The sequence below is a fragment of the Triplophysa dalaica genome, chromosome 3 (genome assembly GCF_015846415.1).
Source record: "Triplophysa dalaica isolate WHDGS20190420 chromosome 3, ASM1584641v1, whole genome shotgun sequence".
Lineage (NCBI taxonomy): Eukaryota > Metazoa > Chordata > Actinopteri > Cypriniformes > Nemacheilidae > Triplophysa > Triplophysa dalaica.
The window spans coordinates 9596325-9607893 of record NC_079544.1 but is presented as its reverse complement, the minus strand read 5'-3'; the positions used below and the strand labels follow the sequence as shown (position 1 = coordinate 9607893).

Here is an 11569-nt window from a genome sequence, read left to right as displayed (position 1 = left end):
GAGAGCAACATGCATCTATATTACGTGAATGATAAGTGCTTTCAAAGCACAATTTTAAATCACCAATTTGTTTCTGGGATGAACAAACAAAATAGTGAAGCTTATTACCGACTTTATTAAAGCTGAATAAAAGTTTTAAAGACTGACTAACAGATGACACAAAATACATGAAGATTAAAGGAATGAGTATTCTGTCGTAATTCACCCACCATCAAGTTGTTTAAAACATATGACTCTTTCTTATACACAAAAGAAAGATTTTGAGAAATGTCTCATTGGTTTTGCATCCATATAATAGATGGAAATGAGGACAATGTTGTTTGGTTACCAGCGTTCTTCCAAATATCTTCTGTGTTGTGCATATACATACGGGACATACGGGTTTGAGGAATGACATTGGGGGGGATTAAATAAGGAAAGAATTTCCATTTTAGGGTAAACTTTTCTTTTAAGATGACAATAATGAGTATTAGGCAAACATTGTCTGGTGAATATTGACAGCAGATAAATTGGGTTCCATGACACACTGTCTAGTACTACAACAAAAAGACACACAAATGAAATCATGTTGTGTGGTTTTCTCTTAGTTTCATAAATTTCCTGAAGTTACAGTGAAAAGAAAATATCGGGTAACACTTTACAATTAGGTCGTATTTGTTAGCCATACTTCAAGGCATTGTTCACCCCAATAAACGGATGTACCCATTAACTTGCATTGGTTTGGTTTCCATAGAATAGAAGTGAATGGGAATGTTGTTCAGTTGATAACATTCTTCAAAATATCTTTAGCCAGAAGAATGAATCAAAGGGGTTTGGGGGCGAGTAAATGATGACGGAACATCTATTTTTGGATTCTTATAAAAAGAAAATGTTGCTATGTTAGTAAATGGCTTGTGGGTTTCTTATTCATGTTAGTCCCCCGTGCATTAACTAATGGTAACAGTTACAACTTTGGAGTTTTAAAATATATTCGTTAAAGCTGAAATTAGTTCATATTATCCAATTCATAATAAATACAACCTTATTGTCAAGTATTACCAAAAACACCTATGTTTATCCTTATCAAAAGCACCTCAAATATGAAGTTTCAGGGATAACCTGAATGTAAGAAAGGGTACCATGATGCAAATAGTTTTTATCATTTTATTTTTTTGAACAAACGAGTGATGTTAAACACTGAACAAATATACTGATCAAAAATGATCAAAGTAGTCTCTCCTCTAGATTTAAATCGCAAATTATATTTGCAATACCCTAACCAAGTATGAGTTCAATGATGGCCTTTGCTTTAGAAACAACGCATATACCTGGAATATCTGACATTGTAAGAAAACATATGCTGTACTTTTTAAACCAAATGAAGCTAGCGGAAGCCTTTTTCAAACTTTTTACATCAAAGGCACATTGGTAGGACGAAGGTAGCAGAGCACACAGTGTTTGCAAGTCGGCAGCAAATTGGTTTCAACCCCTTTCACAAGACATTAGTCTTCAAAACAATGGCAAGGCAGGTTAATCTTTTTTTTTTTTAGAAAATAACACGATAAATATGTAAATCTGAAAACACTGAATGAATAGTATGACCGTAACCTATAAATCTAGATCTGAATGTCTGTGAAAACCGGAACGCAAACAATTGGTTCTTTCATTCAAAATGCTTTTTCTCCCAAATGAATGACATTCTCACAAACAAACAAAAATGAAGACCTAGCGAGATTTTACATGGATTTCAAGAACTATGTACAGACAAGCAGGATAATGGGCATATTTATTGACACATTAATAGCACAATGCGCCGAGAAAAAAAAAAGACCATGGCAAATGCCAGGAGGGGTTTCCTTCTGTACCACCTAAACAAAAATCGAAATGCCATACATTCACTAAGGCTCGTCAAATAACAAAGTCATTGTTGAATGGTACTCAGTAAGGCAAAAAATATCTAAAGGAATGATAAGTATATTTCCAGCATATAAACATTTTCCTGCTTTCCTGTCCTCAAAGTATGAATATGAAGAGTAGCACCCTCAGTGGCCATTCACTGCATTCAAACATTCTCCTCTAGGACATGATTACTTTTCCACATATTTATCCATATTTGTTGTTTTTTTGTTTGTTTTACAATTATCTAGGCAAACAGATTTGTTTAAAATATCATTTTATTTAACACATCTAAAAATAGATTGCTATTCTCTCGTATGAAAAATCACGTCTTTTAGATATATCGAGAAAGAAACGTTAAGCAAGAAATGATGTCTGGTACAGTATGGAATGTCGGTATCTACTGCAAGTAGCATGCGCGTGTGAAAGCCGCTGTGAAACAGAACGCATTTTAAGACGCCTCGAGTACATCACAAATAAGGGGGCACATATGCGACGCAAACAGAAAAGCCTCGAACATATCTTAGTGGATGAGAAAAAAGAAAAGAAAACAAAAGTGGTCAAATAAATAGATGCATACATGATAAGAAACTTTTATAATTTATTCTTTGTCACATAAAGCTTTTTGTAACTGCCAAAAAATGTTCTCGACTTGCTTTTAAACATATCTGTACTGCTCAATGCTCGCTCTGACCCTCCTATTCACACATTGTGCAATAACTGGCCCAATGAAATCCCTGCGAGCCATTATATACAACCCTTGTTTGCAAATTCTCGTTGGTAGCAGCACATTACAAACAGGACACCTTTTCAGCTCCTTCCTGTGGAAAACTGAACTTGGAACAACCCTCGTTCATTCATCACACCTGTAAGATGAACCTAGCGCAGAGCAACGAGGAGAGCAACTCTCTCTCCTCTGACTCACAGTGGGAACATTGAAAACTTTTCCAGCACAAACCCTGTTCTCTCAGTCTAGGCAAACATATGGCAGGATGTTCAATTTGCTTTCATCACCATGAGGATCCAACGATATGCACTCTGTCCAATCATACCAGGTTCCCTTGGTGTCTTGGCAACCGTTCACCCCTGGCCAGTGTTCACTGTGTATTCTGAGAAGGTCCTCGTTCGTTACCTCCCGAGTCACCCCGGGAAGCTCGCTATCAGGGTCGCTTGGTGCTAAAACATGCGTTATTTTGGACTCTTTTACATCGGGTTCTTCTCGCTTCAAATATTCAGTCATGAAAAAGTGTGCCCCGTGGGTCTGTGCTCCAGAGGACGTTAGAACATTGCTCTGGATATTAAGGTAAGATTGAATGATTTCGTTTCTGGACAGCTCCTTCCAGTTCGTCTGTTGAAAGGGGTTGGGGACAGATGTAGGCGTAGTTGTTTTCATTTGGGGCATCTCGGTCCTCGCGATCTCTGCAACTGGCGGCCCTTGACACTCTTCCTCGTGGTGAGATTCTTTCGGAGTGAGGGGCTTAATCTGTCCCGTCACAGGATCAAACGTCAACCTGCGTTCTTTTAACCGCACAGGCTTCGTTCTGTCCTCCGATGTCTGCCCCTGAAGGTTTACCGTGTAGTCTCTGGGCCTGTATTTCTTCCGCTTTTTGCTGTCCAAGTTGGAGTTTGCGCCCTCTCGCTCACTCCTGGTCTCGGAGCCCTCCGAGCTGTGTGTCGCTCGGTGGGTGGTGACCGGGGAGCCGGTGAGTGGCTCCAGTGCTGCGATGACGTGTGGGGGTTGGGAGACTCTCTCTGTCAATCTGTGCAAGTGCATGGAGTCTTCCAATCCTACGGAAGATGAACCATCACCGATGCACATCTGGGCCGGGGAGGGTAAAGGCTGCAATGTAGGCAAAGGAGAGGGCACTTGGGCAGAATTCTGGGACGGGCTCGAAAGAGTCCCTTTTGCTGCATATGTCGACGACCTCTTGGCCAATGTCTCTTGCGGTAAACTGCGTGGACTGGAGGAGTATCGAGGGCTTTTAGGCTGATGCTGACCGCCTCCGGCACCATCCGTTCTCGCGTGCTGTTGTAACACTGACGTTTTGAGTAAAGAGGAAGTGCTAGGTAGTTTGGTTAGCCCGGGAGAGCTCGGATGAGGCTTCACAGCATTGACAGGAATTTTGTTGTGCCTGTCATTCTCAAGGTGCTCCGTGCGCGTTCTGTCAGATGGAGCTTCGTTATCTTTCTCTGGGAGAGGTTCAGGACTCCCCCTTATTCCATTTGATGGTGGGGAAGAAGAATACATTTGCTGATAAATGGATGTCTTTGTCATTTTGGCTGGCAGATGGGGAGTGTCCCTTTGCTCAGCCCGGCGTTTTCGAGTGCCGGATTTCTCAGCCTTGGGCGAGTAGGTGTTGTGGACGTCATTCCGGGTTTTGAGCTCCGGGGCGATCTTGTTTGGTGGGGGGACCGCTGGAGGCGTGTCTGTCCGGCAGGGGTGAGCGCCTCCATTGGCGGAGCCTGGGACGTTCGGCACTCCTCTTGCAGGAGTGTCGCTTTGGCCGGGCTCAATGAGCTTCTGCCAGTTCCGCAGGAGTTTCTTGGCACGTTTGGCAAGGTCCTCATCCTTTGTTTTCTTTCTTACATCATTAATCAGTTTTCCTAAGCGAGTTTCCTGCATTGAAAACACAATTTTAATAAATGGGGAGAAATTACTCTTCTTATGGGAATCATTGAAGTTCACATAGTTGGTTGTTTCATTACAAATGCACTTTCCATTCAAATATGTTAAGGAGAAGACACTAAACAGTAAAAAAACCTCAATATTTTGATTATCACTACAAACCTCAAGTGCTTCTTTGGTGATGGGGAATTTCTCCAAATTGGTGATAACATCACGAACTGCAACCATGTTACAGATCTGTTTAGAAAAAAAGATAAATTAATTTAGCCACAAAAATTAAGTAGACTGAAACATAATTATTATTACCTGAAAATAAAATATATTTGGCTCTGTATTCAAAACTGAAAACAAGGGTTCAATGAGAATTGAGAAACCCACATATAATCAATTATTTTAAAAGCAAACTAATAGCAGTCTTTCTCACTGCCAAAAAATGACTGTCTTCATTCACACACCCTCAAGTATTTTCAAATCTATATATTTGTCTTTGTTCTGTTGCAAACAAAAGAAGATATTTTGACACATGAGGTGGGTTGTGGAAAATCACTTGGCTTTTGAATGACAAACAAAAAAAACAGTTTAGTCCAGTAAATGACTGGAAATAAGAATAGCTTTGATATTTTACCATTAGATAGTTTGGTACTAATAGTTTAAATTTCATTTATTCTATTCATGGAAAATAAAAACTTCTACTTGTGTATTCTCTTCCCATATTTCCATTTAAAAATATTTTGGTGGGTCTAAAGACCTTTCTATATAGGACCTGGAATGTTTGGGAATCGCTGCTCTAGGGACCACTGTGACCCTGCTGACCCTCAACATAGCAATTTAACCTCAATGCACCAAATCAAATTCACATCAGACCAACAAGAGCCTCAGAACATGAGCCACATAATTTGTTACTTTAATTGAACATAAATTTATATACACAAGTTGGTATAAGTGATTTTTATTTATTACCATAACTTGGTCAGAGCGGTTGTTTGTTCGTTAGAAATATATTGGGCTAAATAATGGTGATTTGGAACTTGAAACATGTACATTTCACTGCAACTAAAGTTGGGGCTTAGCAGGTACTTTTTTCCATTCCTAATCCCTGTAATTTTCTCCCAAGAACTTCAAATAGGGTCGTCGCCTGTAAATAAATTTGCACGGATGTTTTTTTTAAACGCACTGTAATTCCTTAGCTAGGATACCCAAGTTTCTTTCATTTATTGAGGTAAATGCAATGCAACGCTAAACAAGACAGTCACTGACCATAAAACAACAAAGAAAACAATATTTATATGCTGGTGAGCAGCAGGATTAGTCATTAGTTCATCTTCTTTCTCAGGTGTCGGTCATGTAATAAACAGGACAAGAAGCACTAATGGCTCCGTCTGTGTTTTAAGGATCAATTAACAGTCGGCATGGAGGGATGTCAAGCCTGTTTATTTGGTTTATTATCAACATTATAAACAATAAAGCCAGATATTCTTGTCAGATCTGGGTTTTGTTACCGGGAGTTAGAAAAGAGCAGCGCTTGTTAATCGTCAGCTTGTTGAACAGACTTTCAAATAGACCTATATGCTTGTTTTTCTTATCAAGAACATGTAAAACAAAATAACCAAGATAACCATATATCACAGACTGTCAATATACGTTGGGTCTTGTTCGTTTTGTTTAGTATGTTTTGTTTTGATTTCACTTTTTGCAGGTTTAAATGCAGTTTTATGTATTTTTTGCCAACGTTGCCAATCTATTCAACATTAAAAACCTATATACAAGATACCATATTAGTGTGTTATGAATATTTAATGATAATTAAGCTTTATGTGAAATTGTGACTAAATAAAAACATGACAAATTATGTCTCAATTTTCCTAATTTAAATAAACAAATCCAAATATTAGTTTTATATTAGCTCTAATATTCAAATATGAAATTATTGAAAAATGCCCATCACTAATCTTGCAGTGAAGTGCAACAGGATTAACGTTTTCACTTCTTTCCCGAAAGAGATAAGACATTTATGAAAGAAATTCTGTAGAACAGTTCGTCTGTTAAGAGCTACTGTAGAACAACATGGCCACATGTCAACAACATTCCATGTAAGTGGGCCCATGGTGTATGTAGATAGAAATAGCTCATTCTTAAGAACTATAGTTATGTATAATATATTGCATTTCTGATTTTTTAAAGCATCAGTGTTAAAAATCTTACATTATTATTGTTGTTAGGCTTAGGGCTGTCACAATATTGTCAACATGGTAATTGTAGCAAAAATAACTCACCTTTGCATTAATGTTTGATTTCCTAAATAAATAAAGCTATTAATCAAATTAATCTTTACTTAAGATTTTTGTGTTTTTTTCTCTGTTAGTAACTGCATCACTGTCAAGGGAAGAAAAAGAGAGTTTGTAAGTCTTAAAGGTTTCATGAACTGGCCTTGTTTATTGTGTCTACTTAAGAGATTTGCTTGGTTTTTGCAATCAAAAACATCAAAATCAATTAGTAATAGGCTATTTTCTAGCAAGGTTTTGAGGCCGGCTCCACAAACGATCGGTTTTAATGGGCGTGCAGCATTAAGTAAGTAAACGCCCATTGCTATGATTGGATAGCAGTTTGAGTAGTAAACTCAGTTGGAGCTTTCTGTGATTTGGTTAGACACGTAAGGTTAGGTTACACATTACCCCTATTCGCATCGAATTAGTATTATTTGGGGACCTAGTGTGATTTAGAAATTACCTCCCCACATCTGTGTTTCATGTGGCCCGTTCGCACAAGATAAGTGAAACCTGGGATTTTACTCATATTTACTGACTTATTCCATGGATGTGATGGCATGGCTTTGAGTATAGTCTGTATAGCCAAGAGTAGTATGGTGTTTAATGATATATGACCGCATCTGTCAGCATTTGACACATGCGAGTGCAAACAGGACAGCAGATAAGCACGACCGCGGGTCTCAAATGTTACGCAAGTTTCCATGGTAAACAAACAAAGGGAGACTCCCGGCAAAACGACTGTGTTGGCAGGTGTGGATATGACCCAACGATTTGCTTAACGATTTTGAAAAATAATATAGATAATAATTATATAATATAAATATAATATAAAAATATAATTTTCCCGATATTTAATAAATTGCCCATCGTCGGGTCTCTGTTTTCTAATATCGGATTCACCAATAAGATTCGCCATTTTGTGGTCGTTTAGAGACTTGCGTGCAGGCCGTCAATGCAGCAGAGCCTCTTAGGGGAAACGCGACAGAAACGACAGCGTGCACAGGTAATGTATACTCGTTTGCTTTATTAATACACTTAGGCTATATTTAACATGAGAGCAATTTATGCACAAATGAGAAGTTAAATTGAATGCCGCTAATAGAGACAAACTATTAGAGTCACATTGCCTAAGCTATCAATTCCTCCCCCAATAAAGACGTAACTTTACATGGATTAAATTATACAGCCATGAATTAATTCATGTTGGGAATAAAAGATCTGAATTGAATTACCTTTGTTGTCTATGCTCATCATATTGCTGTTCACTCACCAGGTTGATGCTCAGGAAGTTTTAGCAAAGCTTCCCCATGCAGCTAACTTTTTAACAAGATTAACTTGTTTAAAACACTCAAATTTATATTTGCATCAACCATATAACCATTATCTAACTAATAAACATTTAGATAAATACAGCCCTGTGGAATTACTTATTAACTCCATAAGCGATCGCAGTTTAAATGTAACGTTGGTAATTGCATATATAAACAGTGCTTTGTCAGCAGGTATTTAATAAGACTTAAAAAAAATATTAACGTAACATACCAGTTGAGATCTGCAATGATGTATATGCCGTTTTATTTGTTACTTACATGATAATGTATTATTCCATTAGTGTTCCCCATACAATGCATTTACTTGGGCGGACCGCCCAAGTATATTCGGCGTCACATTTTATAATTTAAAATAAACTGTGATAGATTCACTAGAAGATAAAGGCATCTTCTCTCTTTCCTGACCTGTTTGATGCGAGTTCACGGGTGTCCATTCTCCCGTGTTCGCATGCGCTCTCTTTCTCAATGAGCTCTGTGCTTGTGCTCGAGGCCTTGGTCCCTACCAATGAGCTTGGTGCAGTGTTTGCAGACCCCTCTATTACATTTTTATAATTGGTTAGAATAATTTATTCTTGAACAAAGACACTTTAGTTACTGTGCACTTTATTTTCACTCTTTCAAACACCTCTATTTAAAGGTGTATAGATGCAAATGTTTTGCTTTATATGCAAGGAGGGAGTGCTTGTTCTAAATAAAATATTTGGGTTCAGTGTAATCAGTGTGCCAAAAACAGAAGAATAACAGTAAATAAACATCTGTTCTGCATATCGGGCACATAAACATGCTATAATCGGTATATGTATCCGTTTAAAAAAAACAATATCGGTCGATCACTACAACGGACATGTTGCTATTTTACATTTAAGTTTCCACAGTGTCCTGTCGAGTTTGAGGCCATTGTACAACAAATTCATTACTTTAAATACAGACGCATGGCAAGCAGCCAGAAATAGAGAGCGAAGGAGTCACCACGAGAGAGCAAGCTTTAGTAAAATAAGAAAATGCCGCGCATTTTCCATGCATTTTAATGCTTTTGAGATGGTACTGGTCAGCTACGAGCAGTGTCGCATCACACTGTGCACCCCCATAATAAACCGCGTTCTTTGCGATTAGAAAACCGCGTTTCACCATATTCCCAATTTAATCGCAATTACAATTCATCGTTCAGCCCTACCCAAAATAATATCAAAACACTTCAAAACAGCCTCCAAACACTTAAAAAAGCCACAATTGTTTCCAAACGGTGGATACAACCTTCAAAATGTATATATGAGCCCCCCAAATAACAGAGATGCCGATTCGCACGGGACTAATATTATCACAGGACCTCGGTGTTCGACAAAATATGGTAGGTTACTTGTGGGAGAATTTTACTTTACAGGAGAAAGAAACGGCCGAGTCGCACAGGATTAAGATCACAGACAACCTCTGCAATTATTATAAATGACTAGAGGTCCCCACGTAGTACAAATCCCTTGCTAATAGGGCTATTATCAGGGCATATACAGCAACAGCGACGCATAGTACAAAGATTGCCTTGTCATTCCTATCGGATCCAATATTGACGGCACAGCACTGCTTTTTATATTTTAGTCTCTATGCAAATCCAGCGTCGAGCTGTGCTTTGTCAGTACATTCAAGCGCATTAACAGTGGGCGGGGCTAGAGAAATAGTCCTTGATATTCTTCAGAGGAGGCGGTGTTCAACCTATCTATGACATAGATAGGTGCATTACAGGACCTGGCGTTCGCTGGGCCTGGTGTCAATAACAGAAACAAGGGCGTTTTCAGTTCCGACACTTACAGTATGTTCTCTTGAATACGATTACTTCTTATAACAAAAACTCGGATTAAAATTGATGTCTTAATGAGTAAACCACCTACTATTTTTCTAAATCATGGCACTGATTTACAATATTATCAGGTAATATTTACACAAAATCAATGATCAGGGTTACACACGTCACGATTACCATCAAGACCACTTTACTGCAACATTCCTAGTTAGGGTATGTCTATAATGTTTGTCTTCAATCGCATCACTATTACTGAAAAAAAGTTTATTTGGATTAGATCACTATGGTTACAACTTCCCACAGTTATTTCATTTGAACGCTATTGTCCTCTCCAACTTAAAGTTTGCAATGTGGCTGTCACACTTCCCAGCCAGCAGAATCTAGTCTGGGTCGTCACAGTTAGCACTAAACGCAACGTTGCCGGACAGTAGCTACCTAAGAGTACTCGGGTTAGCTATCCACACAGTACACATGGTCCCACACAGTTCACAAACATCAAGGAAAGTCACGTGCACAGTCGTGGCTTTTACCGTTTCCATGCATCAATACAAACTGATCTGTGGTCGTGATTTAGGTTTATATACAAAACCAAGCAAACGTTCGGGGCTAACTCGCTGCTCCTCATATAAATCCATATGCTAGCGCCTGGCTAGTGCCACATAATGTTAGCCACATATATCGAGCTTTTTTCAGTATTAAACTGCGATGTACAACCAGGCAACAACGTGTGCCATGACACTAACGTTTAGTACGGATACTATTCAACTTATAATAAGCAGCGCCCGAATCGAGCGGACCATTCAAAGTTACACATCTGCTCCAGAACTCAATAGCAGGTAGCTTGACATCAAACGGCTAACGGACAACATGTATGTCACGCAGACTTCACACAGCATGTCATCCGGGTCTGACCACACCGTGCATGTTAAACCGAGGTGGGTGCTTGTATAAAACCTTTCTCTGCACGTATACGTTTGAACTTTGCGCTAACTCGTGGGTGTCTAGCTGCTCGGTTAGCACAGCGCGGAAGATAAATGTGGCTGCCTGACGTTAGGTTAGCAAGCTAGCTAACGGACGCTAGACTCAACGTCAGCTTCGACGTGAAATCAAGGGCTCGGTTGGGTTTGAAATCAAGGAACGAGCTGTTTTTGTGGCGGGCAAAGCGAGCTTCGACGTTCGGGCGGTGGGAGAGTGAGCGGGTTACTCACATTGCTCTGGCTATCGATGGCCTGCAGCAGCCGGTCTCTCATCTGCTGCGGGGTTGCGGAGGCCGTTGTCATTGCCTGCTCTGTGCGAATCGGCCGACGGGGGAAAAATCCTCCGGATTCAAGGGCTTAATGGATGGCAAGAAGTCACAGGCCTCTCGGGGGGATCGAGATGTGGCGGAACCACATGTTTCTGATGTGACTGTTGGCTTGAAACGTTGTGTATGTGTGTTCAGTTGTGAGATGAAGATTCGACGTCTGTCGTCTCTCTCCGCCTCATTGCGTCGAGCGCTCTCTCCGATCTCATGAAGTCCACTAGATCAAAACCCCAGCACCGCTGCATTATGGGAGAACGTGACGCCACCTGACGTCATGACGCAGGCTGGAAGATACACAATGATGCAAAAGACATCAATAATTTTTCTTTCTCTTTACAATAATGCCGTCGTAAGTCCCGACTGCTATGTGTT

At 39.6% G+C, this 11569-nt stretch overlaps 1 protein-coding gene across 1 annotated transcript; it reads right to left on the bottom strand.

Moving 5' to 3' along the window:
• Window positions 1-1123: 1123 nt before the first annotated feature.
• Window positions 1124-11490, bottom strand: crsp7 (cofactor required for Sp1 transcriptional activation, subunit 7). Its single transcript, XM_056743360.1, has 3 exons — window positions 11103-11490; window positions 4664-4738; window positions 1124-4492 (listed from the first exon to the last, which is right to left on the bottom strand). Exons 1-3 carry the CDS (start codon window positions 11172-11174, stop codon window positions 2843-2845), a joined length of 1797 nt encoding a protein of 598 aa, XP_056599338.1. The 5' UTR covers window positions 11175-11490; the 3' UTR covers window positions 1124-2842.
• Between the last annotated feature and the right edge of the window lie 79 nt (window positions 11491-11569).

Bases quoted from the DNA above. Each gene is read 5' to 3' on its own strand.
- crsp7 (XM_056743360.1), bottom strand. From the start codon at position 11,174: ATGACAACGGCCTCCGCAACCCCGCAGCAGATGAGAGACCGGCTGCTG. The intron at 4,739-11,102 runs GTGAGTAACCCG...TTTTCTAAACAG, and splicing joins CCATCGATAGCCAGAGCAAT to ATCTGTAACATGGTTGCAGT. The intron at 4,493-4,663 runs GTTTGTAGTGAT...TTTTCAATGCAG, and splicing joins TCACCAAAGAAGCACTTGAG to GAAACTCGCTTAGGAAAACT.